Consider the following 18,720-nt stretch of genomic DNA (forward strand, 5'->3'; position numbering starts at 1 on the left):
GGCCGGGCGCGGTGGCTCATGCCTGTCATCCCAGCACTCTAGGAGCCCAAGGTGGGCAGATCACCTGAGGTCAGGAGTTCGGGACCAGCCTAGCCAACATGGTGAAATCCCAACTCTACTAAAAATACAAAAAATTAGCCAGGTGTGGTGGCGGGCGCCTGTAATCCCAGCTACTCAGGAGGCTGAGGCAGGAGAACCACTTGAACCCAGGAGGCAGAGGTTGCAGTGAGCCGAGACCTCGTCATTGCACTCTAGCCTGGGCAACAAGAGCAAAACTCCGTCTCAAAAAAGAAACTGCTGGTCTGTCATTTCGTCTCAGAGGTTCCTTCCCAGAAGCAAGTCCTCTCCATCATCTTTTCCCTTCTCACTGTGGAAGCCCCCCAGTGTCTGTGTGGTATTCCATGGTGTACATACTATGCAGCCATAAAAAAGAATGAGATAATGTCCTTTGCAGGAACATGAATGGAGCTGGAGGCCATTATCCTCAGCAAAGTTACGCAAGAAGAGAAAACCAAATACCGCATGTTCTCATTTATAAGTGGGAGCTAAATGATGAGAACACATGGACACATAGAGGCGAAAAGCACACACTGGGGTCTATGGAAGGGTGGAGGTAGGGTAGAGGGAGAGACTTAGGAAAAATAACTGATGGGTACTAAGCTTAATCCCTGGGTGATAAAATAATATAATCTGTCTAACAAATCCCTGTGACACGAGTTTAACTATATAATAAACCTGCACATGTACCCCTGAACTTAAAATAAAAGAAAAAAAAACAGAAAAGAAAATCATGATCTTGGGGAAAAAAATAAAAAGAAGTCTCCCAACATAAAAGGCCGCCAAGTGCTTACAGGAGACCCTTCCCCAGCCCAGTCACAATGTGGTGTCAGCTTTTCTCCCCAGCAGTGGGGTAAAGGTGGATGCTCGCTTACCACCTGTGGGCCTGGGGTCACATTTCCCACCTTCCCACAGGTAAGCGGTGAATGAGCAGCGCAGCATGGGGAAACCTAGACAACCTTTAATCAGGAAACCTCAGGGGGATGCATGACACCTGGCGGTACAGTCCCAGTGAGTGGAATCCCAGCTGGACGCAACTCTTCCTCCAGGAGAACTTGGCAGCCCCGACCCTTCTCAAAAGATGAGCCGGCCACGTGGTCCAGGGAGGATGCTGACAGTGGAAACCACTTCCTCCATTCTTACAGCACATTCCAAACACTTCTTGGGAACAAGGTTACATCCAGCCTTGGGGGTCTTCCATCCTCACCAGGGCCCCTGCAGGAGGGAGCCCAGGCATCCCCACCAGGTTCACCCTTGGAGCCGCCCTGCACACACCCTGGGCCACTGGCAGAGTGTCCTCTCTCCGGAGTCTCCTGGACAGTGACCTGCTTACATGGTGGACTCTTGCCCCTGAGAAGTCCCCACTGGGGGCTGCTGGGGGCCGGGGTGGGTGGTGGCTGCAAGGGCTGTAGAGAGTCTAGAGGTGGTGGGAGAAAGCGTGCGAGGCCCGAGGAGGGTGATGGGGGTCTTCGAGGGGCTGGGGTCCATCATGGAAAGTGCTGAAGCTTCCGTCAGGAGGGTGGCAGGCAGAGGAGGCCACCTGGACACTATCTGGGCCCCAGAGGCTGAGAAGGAGCGCTCTGGAGTCACAGGAGGTGGCTGAGAAGCCCCTGGGGAAGCTAGAGGTAGAGTGGGGGCTCCTAGAGGGGTCGAAGGCCCTGGTGAGAGTCGAGGGGAGGCCCCAGGCTCCCCTGGGAAAGTGACTGTTGGCCCCAAAGTGGGTGAGTGGGGACCATGAGCTTCTGCCAGGCTTGTAGGTAAAGTCTGCATTTTCGTCAAGTTCGTTCTTAAAAGGAGCTGGAGGAGATGAAGCACCGGCCTCGAGGGTGATGCTGTCGGGGACCCAGGACAGGAGCTACAGTTGGCAGGGGCCTCAGTGTCTCCACGCAGGCTCCGAGCAGCTTTGCTGAATGCCACATTTCTGTGAGCGGAGAGCCCCTGCTTTTCTTCCAGAGGAGACAGGGAATCTAGAGAGAGGAGGGCGAAATGAGATGCACAATGGCTCTCTCCAGTGGCCAAGGTGGCTCTGGGACAAGGTATACCAGGGACACCCAAGCTCTGTCCTCAGAGGGACCTCAGCACACCTGGTGAGGACCGGCCAGCTCCTGCCTCCAGGAAGGGAAGACTGAAGGAGCCATGAACGGAGGCAGGCAGGCAGTTAGCTGTGTGACCTCATGCAAGGCATGCAACTCCCCTGAGCCTCTGTTTCCTCATCTGTAAAATGGGCACAGCAGTAAGGACTGAGTGTGAATGAAAGGGTACACGGAGAGTCTCAGCCTAAACCTCAATGTGAACTATAGACATTGGATGTCAATGACATGTCAGTGTCAGCGTAGGATCACCAATTATAACAAACACGCCACGCTGGTGTGGGGTGCTAATAGGGGGCAACGCCGTATCATGTGGAGTCTGAGGCATATGGGAACTCTCTGTACTTTCCACTCAATTTTGCCACGAGCATCAAACTGTTCTAAAAAATAATTTCTTTGAAGAATTTTTTAAAAAGTCTCATCCTAGGGCCTGGCACATCACAAAGGCTCAGTACACAAAGATAAAATAAACACAGATGCCCCTTGACTTACAATGGGGTCATGTCCCAATAAACCTGTAAATCAAAAATGCATTTCTGACCAAGCGCAGTGGCTCATGCCTGTAATCCCAACACTTTGAGAAGCTGAGATGGCGGATCACCTGAGGTCAGGAGTTCAAGACCAGCCTGGTCAACATGGTGAAACCCCGTCTCTACTAAAAACACAAAAATTAGCCGGACGTGGTGGCACGTGCCTGTAGTCCCAGCTACTCGGGAGGCTGAGGCATGAGAATCACTTGAACCCGGGTGGCGGAGGTTGCAGTGAGCCGAGATCACACCACTGCACTCTAGCCTGGGAGACAGAGCAGGACTCCGTTTCACCAAGATAAAAAAAAAAGCCTTTTTTTTTTTTTTTTTTTTTTGAGACAGGTTCTCACTCGCTTGTCCAGGCTGGAGTGCAGTGGTGCAAACATGGCTCACTGCACCCTCAACCTCCTGGACTCAAGCCATCCTCCCATCTCGGCTCTCCTAGTTGCTGGGACCACAGTCACATGCTACCACGCCTGGCTAGATTTCATTTCATTTCATTGCATTTCATTTCATTATTTCATTTCGTTTCATTTCATTTCATTTCTTTTTTGTAGAGACAGGATCCTACTTTGTTGCCCAGGCTGGTCTCAAACTCCTGAGCTCAAATGATCCTCCTGCCTCAGGCTCCCAAAGTGCTGGGGTTATAAGCGTGATCCATGGTGCCCAGCAAAAATGCATTTAATACAGCTCACTTCCTGAACACCATAGCTTACCCTGGCTGACCTTACACATGTTCAGAACCCTTATACTGGCCTACAGTTGGGCAAAATCATCTAAGTCAATCCCTATTTTTTAATAAAGTGCTGAATATCCATGTATCACATATTGATAACCCAGGAAAAGATCAAAATTCAAAATACAGCAAAATTTTGATGGTTTCACATCATTGTAAAGTCAAAAAATCATTACGATAAACCACCAGAAAGTCAGGAATCGTCTGTGAAAGAAGGAAGAAGCTCAGCAAAAAGAAAATGAAGAGTGAAGAAGCAAAAAAAGAAAAAATATCGGGCCAGGCACAGTGGCTCATGCCCATAATCCCAGCATTTTGGGAGGCGGAGGTGGAAGGATCACTTGAGGTCAGGAGCTTCAGACCATCCTGGCCAATATGGTGAAACTCCATCTCTACTAAAAATACAAAAATTAGCAAGGCATGGTGGTGGTCTGTAGTCCAGCGACTTGGGAGGCTGAGGTAGGAGAGTTGCTGGAAACTGGGAGGTGGAGGTTGCAGTGAGCCAAGATCATGCCATTGCACTCCAGCCTGGACAATAGAGCGAGACTCCATCTCAAAAAAAAAAGAGAGGAAGGAAGAGTATCGAAGGTATGATCAAGGAAAAATCAGATGTTGTCAAGCACATAAAAAACTGGAATGATTATATTTTAAAAATCAACTATTCATATTAATAGATGGTTGCGTAACTCTAAAAATATGCTTAAAATGATTGAATCACACACTTTAAATGTGTGAATTGTATGACATATGAACTTTATCCTTAGAAAGCTGTTATACTTTTAAAAAATCATCAAAAGAGGCCGGGCTCCGTGGCTCATGCCTGTAATCTCAATAGTTTGGGAGGCCAAGGCGGGACGATTGCTTGAGTCCAGGAGCTGGGACCAGCCTGGGCAACATAGCAAGACCTTGTCTCTAAAAAAATAAAAATAAAAAAATTAGCCAAGCGTTTATCACTTCATGGGCTTGGAAATAAAACAAAAATAGAAACAAAAAATTAGCCAGGCAGGGCGGCATGCACCTGTAGTCCCAGCTACTTGTGAGACTGAAGTAGGAGGATTGCTTGAGCCCAGGGGGTCGAGGCTGCAGTGAGCTGTGATCGCACCACTGCACTCAGTCTGGGCAACAGAGTGAGACCCTGTCTCAAAAAAAAAAAATCATCAAAAGAAAGCAATTCATATTCTACTTCAATAAAAAGTTGTTTTTCCTTAAAGGGAGCTCTTGTTAATAAGAGGTATGTGCTAAACATAGTGTATTTCAAGAGAAGGAGCTGGGCTCTGGAGGTTACCTCTTTGTTTTTATTTTTGTTTGAGACAGAGTCTTGCTCTGTTGCCCAGGCTGGAGGGTAGGGTGCAGTCTCAGCTCACTGCAACCTCCATCTCCCAGGTTCAAGCAATTCTCCTGCCTCAGCCTCCCAAATAGCTGAGATTACAGGCGTGCACCAACATGCCCGGCTAATTTTTCTATTTTTAGTAGAGACAGGGTTTCACCATGTTGGACAGGCTGGTCTCAAACTCCTGGCCTCAGGTGATCCGCCCACATCAGCCTCCCAAAGTGCTGGGATTACAGGTGTGAGCCACCACGCCAGGCCTTTGGGCCTCAGTTTCCCCATATGGAGGTAGGAGGGCAGGGTGGGAAAAAGCACAGGATAGGAGATAAGAGAGACCTAGGCTTAAGTCTTACACATCAGCTAGAAACTTAACTTCTTTGAGCCTTCATTTCCCCACCTGCAAAATGGAGATAACATAGCAGCCACGCTGGAACACTCCATGAATATTTAAATGAGGTAATACATTTAAATAAGGTATAAAATGCTCAGTACACTGCCTGGCACGTTAGCTAGCAATCAGTCTCTAGACAGTCAGGGGACTAATATCCACTAGCATGCAGAGAAGTTTGTGGTGGTTACAATGAAGTACAATCTATAATGTCCCCAACATGATGGATTTAAAGGCTCAATGGATATTCCTGGTGCCACCCGCCCTAAAAGCTCATCATCCACAGATCTGAAGAGCTGCCCCCGAAAAGAGAACATACTCTTCAAAAGGTCAAAGGAGTTAAACAAATATTTTATAAAAAAGGAAATTCAGGCCACCATCAGTGAAAAAAATTCCCTGTCTTCCTAAAAGTTTAAAAAACATAAAATAGACCCAGCAATCCCACTGCTGAGTGTCCAAAAGATTTAAAGTCAGTTTGGGGAAGAGAGCTGCAGTCCTGTGTTCACTGTGACACTATTCACAATAGCCAAGCTATGGAACCAACCTAAGCATCCATCAATAGTACTTCATTGGGTGCATATACCACATTTCTTTATCCAGAATGGAATACTATTTAGCCTTTTAAAAGAAGGAAATTACAGGCTCACGCCTGTAATCCCAGCACTTTGGGAGGCCGAGGTGGGTGGATCACTTGAGGTCAGAAGTTCGAGACCAGCCTGACGAACATGGTGAAACCTTGTCTCTACTAAAAATACAAAAATTAGCCAGGCATGGTGGTGTGTGCCTGTAATCCCAGCTACTCAGGAGGCTGAGGCAAGAGAATCACTTGAACCTGGGAGGCAAAGGTTGCAGTGAGCTGAGATCATGCCACTGCACTCCAGCCCCGGTGACAGAGTGAGAATCCTCAAAAAAAAAAAAGGAAATTCTGTCATTTGCAACAACATGGATGAAACTGGAGGACATTATGCTAAGCGAAATAAGCCAGACACACAAAGACAATTATTGCAAAATCTCAGTTTTATGTGGAATCTAAAAAGGTTGAAGCCAAAGAAGCAGAGAGTAGAATCGTGGTTATGGAGGCTTGCGGGGGCAAGGGGAATGGGGAGATGATTGTCAAAGGGTACACAATCTCAGTTAGACAGGAGGAATATGTGTTGTGTTGTGTTTTGTGTTGTTCAGAGACAGCGTCTCTCTGTGGCCCAGGCTGGAGTGCAGTGGCGTCAGTTCTTGGGAATCAATCCACTGTCCTATCTAAAAGCATCGACTTCAGTCTGGAATCCTGGCTCTACTACCAATCAGCTGTGTGATCTCGAGCACAGCACTTCACCTCCCTGGGCCTGTTTTCTCACCTGGCACAGGAAGACGACAAGAGTATTGCAGGGGTGCAGACACATGACGTGTCCCAGCACACAGTGGATGATCAACACATATTAGAGATTACTCTTCTGCAAAACGGACTTAGTTCCCATGTTGTAATTTAAAATACAGAAGAAAGCAGAGGAAGAGGTTAAGAATGGGGATAAAGAAGAAAAAGGGAATGCAGGCCGGGCACAGTGGCTCACGCCTGTAATCCCAGCACTTTGGGAGGCTGAGGGGGGCGGAACACGAGGTCAGGAGATCAGAGACCATCCTGGCTAACATGGTGAAACCCCGTCTCTACTAAAAATACAAAAAATTAGCCGGGCGTAGTGGTGGGCGCCTGTAGTTCCAGCTACTCGGGAGGCTGAGGCAGGAGAATGGTGTGAACCCGAGAGGTAGAGCTTGCAGTGAGCCAAGATCGTGCCACTGCACTCCAGCCTGGGCGACAGAGCGAGACTCCATCTCAAAAAAAAAAGGGGAGTGCAAATAAACAAACATCATGGTGTGTGGCATCATGAGCACGGGATGAGGGGTCAGCAGGCCACAACACAGCTGTACAAGCTTGCGCAAGCCACGTTCCCTCTCTGAACATGCCTTTCTTTTATCCAGCCCTTTACAAGTTCCATGTACTGGGGAAGAAAAGCAAAATGGAAGAAGATGGCAGAGAAACTCCAGGACCCAGAGGCCCACTTACCTGGACAGGAAGAGCAGCAGTCCCCAGGGAGCAGGGCAGGGTCGGCACAGGCCCGCTGGCAGGGAACCTTCTCGCAGCTCACCTCTCCCAGCTGGGGAAGCAGAAGGACCCCCATGAGGAAGCCCAGAGCATCTTGCCTGCCCTGGGCAGTGCCCTCAAGGGCCTCTTGCACCAGCAGCAGGACCCACGGAAAGATCCCAGGACAGAGGCTGCAGTGCCTGAGCCCTCGCCTGGAGAACAGGTAAAGCCAGCCATGGCAGGACCCCCTTAGGGAAACCACTTCTGCCTCTGGACTTCCACAGAGGGAAGAGATGGTCAAAACCAAAGATATTCTGGCAGTTAATTAAAGGTGGAGGATGGCAGGAGGATGGACTTATGCTGGCTAAAGGGCTCCATGCTTTGCAAAGGGACAAAAGGCAAGAAGCCGCCCTCTGGCGGGGCCGCTCCTGGGTTCCCAGGCCCAGCTCACCTGGCACGTGCACCGGGTGCAGGGTTCATCATCCAAGGTGAACACCTGGCCGTTCGCCACCTTCCTTCCCTCGTAGTTGCAGTCTGTGGAGGCAGAGGAGACAGGAGCCCATGAAAGCCGAGGCCTGGCCGGGAGCCTGGCACGTGGGGCAGCTGGTCCCACTCACCTCGGCACACGGGGCAGCACTCCCCGTCAGGGTGGAAAGGGTAGGTACAGGTGATGGGGCAGTCCACGGGGGAACAGGCCACTGAGCCCAGCTGCAGGACACAGAAAATACACAAGGCCCTCGGTTCAGGACAGCTGACAAGACACTCAGGAAGACGCCGCTCCTATAGCCACTGAGTGCCCATCAGAACAATCAACATTGTGGGAGGAGTCCACGGTGGGGCAGTGGGGCAGGGGGCGCCTTTTCTCTGTTGGGGTCCATCTTCCCACTAGAATTCAAGCCCCTCGAAGGTAAGAACATGGCCTTGTCCACGGACGGCATCTGTTAACGGGTGCCTGTTGAGTGAACTGCCCAGAAAAGATAAGCACCAAAACCCGAGAGAGAAAGATCCAGGGGCCAAAGTTCCCCAAAGCCCGAGGCTGAGAACAACTAGGGCCTACGTGCAGTGGGTCACTCAGGGTAAGTAGCCCAGGGCTGTTTACATGTACAGGGCTGTTTACCCTGAGTTTCTCAATCTTTCTGCAGACTGTGTCCCTTGTCACGCAGGCACTCTGCTGAGGCTCACTGATCACCAAAGAAATACCACATCTGCACCCACGCCAGCAAAGCAGCATCAACCCGCATTCAGAGCGTCAGCATGACAAGCATGAAGAATTTTTTTACCGGGTGCGGTGGCTCACACCTGTAATCCCAACATTTTGGGAGGCTGAGGCAGGAGGATCATTTGAGGTCAGGAGTTCTGGCCAACATGGCAAAACTCCGACTCTACTAAAAGTACAAAAATTAGCCGGGCGTGGTGGTGCACACCTGTAATCCCTGCTACTCAGGAGGCTGAGACAGGAGAATCGCTTGAACCTGGGAGGCGGAGGTTGCAGTGAGCCAAGATTGCGCCACTGCACTCCAGCCTGGCGACAGAGCAAGACTCTGTCTCAAAAAAATAAATAAATAAAAGAATTTTTTTTCATCCAGGCATAATGGCTCACACCTATAATCCAGCACTTTGGGAAGCTGAGGTAGGAGGATCACTTGAGGCCAGGAATTCAAGACCAGCCTAGGCAACAGAGCAAGATCCTGTCTCAGTATTTTCTTATGTAAAATTTTTTTTTAAATACATTTTTAAAAAAGGAAAAAAAAAAACTTTTTGGCTGGGTGCAGTGGCTCATGCCCGTAATCCCAAAACCTTGGGAGGCCAAGGTGGGAGGATTGCCTGAGCCCAGAAGTTCCATACCAGCCTGAGCAATACAACACAACCCCATCTCTATGAAAAGAATTTTTTAATTAGCCAGGTGTGGTGGTAATCCCAGCTGGGTGTGATCCCACCTACTTGGGAGGCTGACATAGGAGGATCACTTGAGCCCAGGAGGTCAAGGTTGCAGTGAGCCAAGATCATGCTACTGCACTTCAACCTGGGTGACAGAGCAACACCCTGTCTCAAAAAAAAAAATTTTATTTTTCATTTTCCAAAAACTAAATGATACTATGGGACACGCTTTTTCAGACTGAGAGGCAGTATGACCCAGGAGAATAAATGTGCATCTCGGAATCACAATACTAGGGTTCCATTCTCAGTACTTTGATTAACTAGTTATGGGATCTTAAGCAAAGACTCTCTCTTTGCCTTGGTTTTCTCATCCAGAAGAATGAGATGATAAATTCTTGAATGGATTAGCTGAGTGCATGCCTATGAAGGGCCTGGCACACAGCAAGAGCTGGATCACATGAGTCTACTGAAAAGGTTCCAGTACTGGGTTCTGGGTTTGTGCACTTCACCTCCACCCTCATCAAGAATCCCTAAGACCCTCCCTAGGGGGTAACCCAGAAGCAGAGGACTTTGCCAGCTAGGTTTAAAAATATTTCTCTGGGCTGGGCATGGTGGCTCATGCCTGTAATCCCAACACTTTGGGAGGCTAAGGTGGGCGGATCACCTGAGGTCAGGAGTTCGGGAACAGCCTGGCCAACATGGCGAAATCCCGTCTCTACCAAAAATACAAAAATTAGCCAGGCGTGGTGGTGCATGCCTGTAGTCCCAGCTACTTGGGAGCCTGACACAGGAGAATCGCTTGAACCCGGGAGGCGGAAGTTGCAGTGAGCCAAGATCACACCACTGCACTCCAACCTGGGAGCCTGGGTGACAGAGCAAGGCTCCATCTCAAAAACAAACAAACAAAATTTCTCTGGCCCTGTCTAAAGGGTCACCCTGGGCAGGACTGGAGGGAGCTGACTTCCACCATGAACCAGAAGCATCCCTTGTCTTGGAGGTCTCTGGATTTTGCCTCTGGGATTCAGGAGCTGATGTCAGTTGTGGGGGAGTTTCCAGAGGCGGGGGTCAGATCTGGGTGGTCCATACCAGGCAGATGCAGCTCAGACATGGGTCCAGCACGGACGGGAAGGTCTCGTTGTTATAGAAGATTCTGCCTGTGTAGGTACAGCCTGCCAGAGAGAGCACGCGCTGAGCACCAGCTGGGAGTGGCCAGGGACCAGGCTCCCCACCAGGGCCAAGGTCAGAGGCTTATCTGGATGGCAAAGGGGAGGCCATGTGCCTCCCCAGGCAGTCACCCTGGGAGTTAGGGAAGGGACAAAACACCTGTCTGGATTGTCTGAATCGAGTATTGACTTTTTTCCCACTGGATTCAGCAAAAGGATCAAGTGTCTTGGCCTCAGTGTCCTCACCCTGAAGAGTGGGGAGATTCGTCCATTACCTCCTCACCAGGGGGGATCAGGCAGAAGGACTGGGAAATATGAGGTGTGTGTGAGGCCCCACAGCATCTTCCCAACCTCTTCTCTGCCCTCCAAACTCAGCCAAACCACCAACCCCACCTGTCCAGAACATTCCCCAACACCACTCCCCTCTCTGATTCCTGACAGCCCCAGAAGCCTGATGTGAGTGACGCCACCTTGGATGATACTATCACATACTGCTGAGTGTAAAAGCAGGTGACGAGACAGTAGGGGAAGCTTTAAAAAAAAAATAAAATAAATAAATATATGTATATAAATATATATATATATAAAATGTACATCTACTAAATGTGTGTGAGCAACACAAAAAGAGACTAAAAGGACATAAACACAAATTTAACAGTAGTAATAGGTCCTTGTTAATATTTTTTATTTTTGCTTTCTGTACTTTTTTTCTAAATTTTCTATAATGGAGCTGGGTGCATTGGCTCATGCCTGTAATCCCAGCACTTTGGGAGGCCAAGGCAGGCAGATCACCTGAGGTCAGGAGATCGAGACCAGCCTGGCCAACATGGTGAAACCCCGTCTCTACTAAAAATACAAAAATTAGCCAGGCATGGTGGTGGGCACCTGTGATCCCAGCTACTCGGAAGCCTGAGGCAGGAGAATTGCTTGAACCCGGGAGGTGGAGGTTGCAGTGAGCTGAGATCGTGCCACTGCACTCCAGCCTGGGTGAGACAGCAAGGCTCTGTCTCAAAAAAATAAAATAAGATAAATTTTCTATAATAAAACATTACTTCTGAAATCATGGAAGAGGTAAAAATGACTATTAAAAGGCAAAAATGACTATTAAAACTTCTCCTGCTGTTCTCCAATTGTCTCACAGGTGCAGCTCCTGTACCACCCACCTGCACTGTAAGCCCTGCGTGTCTTCAGATCTGCCTAGAGCACTCAGAGGGGGCCTGACTTGGGTAAACTGTTCTACCTCAGTTTCCTTATCTGTGCAATGGGGTTGTCCCTTGGGGTTGTTAGGACGACATAAGATGAAGGTTGCATAGGGCTTAGCGCAAAGGAACCCGATGCCTGAGATGCCCTGCCCTGGGGGCTTGGGGCGGAGGCAGGGGATTACCTGCTGAACAGTCTGGGCAGCACTGTCCAGGGATCCGGATCGGGTGAGGGCAGGAGTCCACACAGTCTGTCCTCTTGCAGCTCACCGAGCCATCTGCCTGGAGGAAGGAGGAACTTCACCAAGACCCCACCGGTGACACCAGCCCCTGCCTCCCCACCCTGCAAAAGAAACAGCAATGCTGCAAACTGGCCAAGGCTTGCCCTAAAAGGCAACATAATGAGGCTGGAAAATGGCAGGTCTCCCCTAAAGAGGACGGGCTCCTTGAGAAAGGCCATGTGAGCCTTCCAGGAAGTCTATGCATCTTTAAGGAGAAGGAAGGTCAGGGCTGGGATTCTGGTCTCCTCGGCTTCCTGTAGCAGCCAAAGGCTACACCGTCACCCCCATCCAAATCCTTTCTCAGCTTTTCCCTGGAACCCTGGCTCACCAGGGACCTACAGAGTACCATAAAACCCTATTTTTAGAAAAAACAATGCCACCAGAAGTGTCTATTTCGGAGAGCCAAAGTGCCATACAAGATTTCTCTTTTTTTTTTTTTTTTAAGATGGAGTCTCACTCTATTGCCCAGGCTGGAGTGCAATGGCGCAATCTTGGCTCACTGCAACCTCCACCTCCCGGGTTTAAATGGTTCTCCTGCCTCAACCTCCCGAGTAGCTGGGATTACAAGCATATGCCACCATGCCAGGCTAATTTTTGTATATTTAGTAGAGAGGGGTTTCACCACGTTGGTCAGGCTGGTCTTGAACTCCTGACCTCAGATGATCCACCCGCCTTGGCCTCCCAAAGTCCTGGGATTACAGGTGTGAGCCACCGCACCCAGCCTCTTTTTCTTTAAAAAAAAAAAAAAACACAAAAGCAATCTGACACTTTGAACCCTTTGTATCACTCTCTTGGTGACTGATTATGGGTGGCCGAAATCTGTCATAAAGGAGAAGACAGCACAGGAAGGACTTTCCTCCCAACTCTAATTTCAATGAGATGTGTTCGGCTTACAGCTTTTTAACAAACGGCTCATCGAAGGCACTAGAAGGCTGGGCTTCTCCCACATGAAAGTGCACACAAATGACCTGGAGGTTAAAATGCAGTTTGTGAGAGCAGAGGTGTGGGCAGGGCCTCGAAAGGCTGCACGTCTAACCAGGGCTCCCAACGCAGGTGCAAGGGACCTCATTTTGAGAAATAAACCTCTAAAAGACTCGAAGCTCTTAAAGTAGAAAGGAAAGCCAGCATGTATTAGACTGGTGCAAAAGTAATTGCGGTTTCTGCCATTATAAGTAATGGCATTAAAAACTGCAATTACTAGTACTTCAATAATGAGCTAAAACAATTGTATTTCTGGGTGGATAGCTGTGTTTACATTGTTGTTGATCTGACTCAAACTCATGCACCTCCTTACGCATTTCTGAAATGGCGAGGTCACATGTTTTGTAGTCATGAAGAAAACATTGCAATTTCACAGAAACAGCCTGAACAACTGGGTCTCAGACTACCCCACTCCCTCAGTTATCCATGCCTGGGGAAAACCTATGAAGATTCCTAATTCTTACTCATCATGCCGGCAGCTCCCTGCACATGCACAGTGTGTTACACACATTTTTTTTTTTTTTTTTTTTTTGAAACAGGGTCTTTCTCTTCTGCCCAGGCTGGAATGCAGTGATGTGATCACGGCTCACTGCAGCCTCGACCTCCTGGATCAGCCTCAGGAGCTGAGGAAGCGATCCTCCCACCTTAGCCTCCCAAGTAGCTGGGACCACAGGGGCATGCCACTACATGCAGCTAATTTTTGTATTTTTTTGTAGAGACAGGGTCTCACCATGTTGCCCAGGCTGGTCTCAAATTCCTGGGCTCAAGCAATCTTCCCACCTCAGCTATGTTGGGATTATAGGCATGAGCCACCACTCTTGGCCATACACACTTTTTTTTTTTTTTTTTTTTTTTTTTTGAGATGGAGTCTTGCTTTGTCGCCCAGGCTGGGGTGCAGTGAAGCGATCTCAGCTCACTGCAACCTCTTCTTCCCGGGTTCAAACAATTCTCCTGCCTCAGCCTCCCAAGTAGCTGGGACTACAGGCACCCGCCACCACGCTCGGCTAATATTTTATATTTTTAGTAGAGACAGGGTTTCAGCGTGTTAGCCAGGATGGTCTCAATCTCCTGACCTTGTGATCTGCCCACCTCAGCCTCCCAAAGTGCTGGGATTACAGGCGTGAGCCACCGCGCCTGGCCAACCATACACACTTCTTAAGGCTAACTGCCAAGCACCATCGTCCTCACACATCTACTGAGAGCAGGATAAACTCGGTCCAACCCTTTTTGTGAAAGTGGAACTTGACAGCACCGGAGGGAGACTGTGGCCAGCCTGAGGCCAGCCTCCGGAGAGGCCAGGACGCTTGTCTCCTCTGGGTGAGGCGGGGCAGCCAGGTAAAGCAGCTGAAGGCGAGCAGGTTGTCATTCACCTGGCAGATGCATAACTCACAGGGGTCACCAGGCGACCAGATCTGTCCAATCGGAAACTCTACCCCATTGTCGTCGAGAGAGCAGCCTGGATGAGGACAATGGCAGAGAAAAGACAGTGGGCACAAGACCTAGAATACAACAGCAGCAAGGACAGACGCCTCATGCACACACACACAGACATCAATATCACACACGGACACACAAACTTACACACACTCAAATGCACACTTACATACACACAGATACAATTCACACAGACACACAAACATACACTCATACAAATGCACACTTAAATACACATGTACACACAGATACCATTCATACACAAACACAGAGACACACACATACTGATACAAATTTACATTTGCATACACACACAGATACAACACAGACACACATGCACACAGACACACACATATTCATACAAATGCACATTTACATACACACACAGATACAACTCACACAGACACACATACACTCATACAAGTACACTTACATACACATACATATGCTCAGACACACACACACAGATACTAACACAGAGAGACACAAACTTACACACAAACTCAGAATCATACTTACATGCACATACACATATACAGACACAACAAACACAAACATGCATGCTCACACAGGCACACACAAAAACACAAAAACAGACACATACAAACATACATACCACAGAGACACACTCATACCACACAAAACAGACACATGCTCATACACAAAGACACATGTACACAGACCCCCACACACAGATACCATTAACACACTGACACACACACACAGAAAACTACTCAGAAACACAGAAAAACACAAACACACAGGCACACACTAAGACATACTACACAAAACACAGATACGCACTCGTATACAGGCAAAGACACATGTACATGAATTTACACACATTCATACAAATGCACACATACACATACACGCTCAGACACACTACTCACACAGACACATACATACACTTACATGCACACACACATATGCAGACACAACAGACACAAACATGCATGCTCACACAGGCACACACAAAAACACAGACACATACACACACACCCCCCCACAGAGAGACACATAGACATACTACACAAAACACAGACACACACTCATATACATAAATACAAAGACACACATATGCAGGTACATTAACACACTAACAGATAACCACTCACAAACTCAGAGACACACAAACTTACACACAGGCACACACTCAGACACACTACACAAAACAGACTCACACTCATACACATGCAAAGACACACACACAAACAACACACACACCAGCAGTCTCAGCAGCAGGTGAAGCTCAGCCTCTCTCCCCAGCATCCATGCCCTGTGTCGGGGCAGCCCTGGACCAGCTCACCTGTCGCGGGTGTGGGCTCCTGGCAGGTGAAGCAGCACTGCCCAGGGCCCAGCCGCCACTCTTCTCGGGGGCAGGCCAGCTCAGGGCAGGGCATGAAGGAGCACTCCACCTCCCCATTCTGGAAGAGAGCCCAGGCACAGAATGATGAGGGCAGTGCCCCGCCTGGGGACCATGGAGAGCTAGAGGAGGCTGGCAGGCTGCCATCACCCTCCCAGCTACTCAAGTGAAACCCACAAAGAAATCTCCAAGGAGCACAACAGTGGGGTGGGGGGAACCAGGAGTCCTTCAATGGGGGCTGGATGTGAGCCCAGGAGGGCATCCTGGGAATAGGCATGACCTCCACCATCTCTCACCCTCCCACTTCCATCCAGGCTCCCTACTGCCCAAACCATTTGGCAGCTTCACTGAGTGCAAAGCCCTCAATGCAGCTGGTGGAGCCCTTCAGGACTGAGTCAGGGGCAGAGGCTGTCAGTGTGCACCCAGGTCCTGTCTCCGAAGTACTGCCAGTGGATGATGGCAGCTGTGTCCTCCAGAGATGCCTGGATGGTCACCGCCCCCACTCCCTGGGGAGCAGAGAGAGTCTTTACAACTGACTGGCCCTGAGGTGCAAGAGCCTTGCTCCCTAGCACGGTCCACTGCCCAGAGCTTCCCAGGGATCAGTGTGAGACCACACCTTCACCCTGCTTCCTCTCCTGCCCCACCCTTCTTCCTTTGCCAGTTTCTCCTGAGAATACTCCCTCAGTAAGTCGCCTGCACTGGCCCTGCTTCTAGGGAACACAACCCAAGATGCAACCCCTACCTGCAGCCTTGCCGCCTGCCTGACTCTCTCCATGCTCCAGCCAGAATGGCCATCTCCAATCCTCCACCCTCTGCTGGGTACAGCAACCTCAGCTCCCCGCCTGATGAGTCCCTACCACCCTCCAGGCCTCTACTTAACATCCCGCCTTCCAAAAAGGCATCAGGAGCCCTGGGCACTCGGCCATCAACCCACCTAGGCAGTGGGCTTCCGGACCAAGGGGACTGGGGTTTCCTTGTGCTTAGCTGTGTCCCCAGCACACAGTAGGTGCTCTGTGAATAGCAGTGCTGAAAGATGAAGTTCAAAGAAACTGTGGGAAGGCCTGGGGGATCCCTGTAGTGCCTTTGCTTCCTCAGTTTCCGTGTTGCTGTATGGGCAACTCATGTTCTCCTAGTCATGTCAACCTGAGTAAAGTGTTGTGCCTCGCTCCCCTCCCCATCAATTCCACAGGCTTTGGGACACTCAGCCACCATACCTGGCAGACACAGGTGGTACACTCATCACCACCCCCACTGAACACGGCCCCGTCTGCATACCACCGGCCGTGGAAATAGCATCTCACTGCAGAGGAGAAAGGGAGAAGCAGCTCAAGGTCTTTGGGCAGAGGCAGCTAAAGAAAAGGGGGAACAAATGGGTGGGGAGCCCCGGGGCACTTAACACACACCCACGACACTCCACAGCATGCTCCGTGCCCAGGAACCCAAAGCACTTCTCCCCCTCCCAACCCCAGAAACAAAACAAGTCATGCCGACAAAGGGCTGGGTGTGGCAGTTCACGTCTGTAATCCCAACATTCTGGGAGGTCGAGGTGGGAGGATCTCTTGCACCCAGGAGTTCGAGACCAGTCTGGTCAACACAGCGAGACCCCATCTCTACAAAAACTTTAAAAATTTAGCTGAGTGCAGCAGTGCGTGCCTGTTGTCCTAGCTAATCAGGAGGCTGAGGCAGGAGGATGGCTTGAAACCAGGGGTTGAGGTTATAATGATTGCACCACTCTACTGCAGCCTGATCGACAGAGCAAGACCCCATCTTAACAACAACAAAAAATCTGACAAAGAATGAATCACATGTAAGACGAGGTCCTTAACCAAAAAGGCAGGGGAAGCCCGAAATAACTAAAGAGTAACAGAAAAAAAGAAATAAAAAGAGACTGTCCAACACCTAAGACAAAGGTGCCACCTTAGACAAATGATGCTACCACCCCCTGGAGGCTGTGAGAATTTGGGGAGAGCCTTTGATTTGAAGATCCACTCCAGTGAAAAAACAGCCTTAGAAACTGCCCAGGCCCACCTGCCGCTAGTCAGACTGCCCTGGGCTCAAATCCTAGCTACACAACTCATCAGGGAATGACTTTGGGCAAGACACTTAAAGCTCTCTAAGCCTCAGTTTTCTCATCTGTACAATGGGACCAATGAGGGTTCTTACCTCATAGAGACTACATTGACTATGCAAAAGTAAGTCAATTAAAAATAATGTAACATTTAAACATTAAGAAAAAAAACACTTAAAAAGAATACCAGCTTTGAAATCAGGTAGACTTGAATTCAAGTTCTGCTCCATTACTCAATGGTTGTGTGTCTTTAGGCAGTGACTTGAACTTTCCAAGCCTCAGTTTTCCCATCTATAAAATGGGGCAATAAATAGTACTGCCTTACAGTGGTGACACAAGGGTTCCATGAGATGGAGTTCTGGCAAGTGCCCCACACAGCAAGGGGCACAGGGTCAGCAGGGAACATCCATGACAGCGATGATGCCATCCCAGGAAAGAAAACCTTGTTTTTAACAAAGGACCCACTCATTAGTGGCTAAGGAGAGACCCCTCCCTGCCCTGGGACAGAGCAACGACAAGGGTGGACTGAAACCCAGTCCTGCCTGAGCTGAAGGTGCCTCCTAAGGCAGGGGAAAGCTGGGCTGTGAGCACAGTCTAGCATCAAACTGCTGTGCATATAAGAAGTGCACAATAAAAACAGGCACTTTGAAATGCTTCACTTGATCTGAGTTTATAAAGCAGAAAGCAATCTCTTCCCTCACTCCTCCACTCACCCCACCCCATCACATACTCAAAAGACATCCTCCCCCGCACACACAAAGAAGCAAAATGTAAAACCGAGCTCGGGGGCTCACGCCTGTCATCCCAGCACTTTGGGAGGCCGAGGCAGGTGGATCACCTGACGTCAGGAGTTTGAGACCAGCCTGGCCAACATGATGAAACCCCATCTCTACTAAAAATACAAAAATTAGCCTGGTGTGGCAGCAGGCGCCTGTAATCCCAGCTACTTGCTACTCCAGAGGCTCAGGGAGGAGAATCACTTGAACCTGGGAGGCAGAGTTGCAGTGAGCTAAGATCATGCCACTGCACTCCAGCCTGGAAAGCAAGTCCCCTCTCAAAAAAAAAAAAAAAAAGAAAAAGAAAAAAAGAAAAAAGAAGCAAAATGCAAAACTGGGCTTGGGGGCTCATGCCTGTCATCCCAGCACTTTGAGAGGCTG

At 49.4% G+C, this 18,720-nt stretch overlaps 1 protein-coding gene across 1 annotated transcript in view; it reads right to left on the reverse strand.

The window, feature by feature from the left end:
* Positions 1-998: 998 nt before the first annotated feature.
* The window catches only part of VWCE (von Willebrand factor C and EGF domains), a 36,722-nt gene continuing 19,000 nt past the window's right edge, over positions 999-18,720 (reverse strand). The window contains exons 12-20 of the mRNA XM_030810046.1: positions 16,710-16,795; positions 15,439-15,556; positions 14,066-14,151; positions 11,619-11,715; positions 10,158-10,240; positions 7,811-7,901; positions 7,645-7,727; positions 7,176-7,266; positions 999-2,024 (exon numbers count right to left, since the gene is read on the reverse strand). Coding sequence (XP_030665906.1) covers positions 1,387-2,024; positions 7,176-7,266; positions 7,645-7,727; positions 7,811-7,901; positions 10,158-10,240; positions 11,619-11,715; positions 14,066-14,151; positions 15,439-15,556; positions 16,710-16,795 — 1,373 coding nt within the window. The 3' untranslated portion in view covers positions 999-1,386. The remainder of the gene's footprint in view (positions 2,025-7,175; positions 7,267-7,644; positions 7,728-7,810; positions 7,902-10,157; positions 10,241-11,618; positions 11,716-14,065; positions 14,152-15,438; positions 15,557-16,709; positions 16,796-18,720) is intronic.

The sequence above is a fragment of the Nomascus leucogenys genome, chromosome 4 (assembly GCF_006542625.1).
Source record: "Nomascus leucogenys isolate Asia chromosome 4, Asia_NLE_v1, whole genome shotgun sequence".
NCBI classification, from domain to species: Eukaryota; Metazoa; Chordata; class Mammalia; order Primates; family Hylobatidae; genus Nomascus; species Nomascus leucogenys.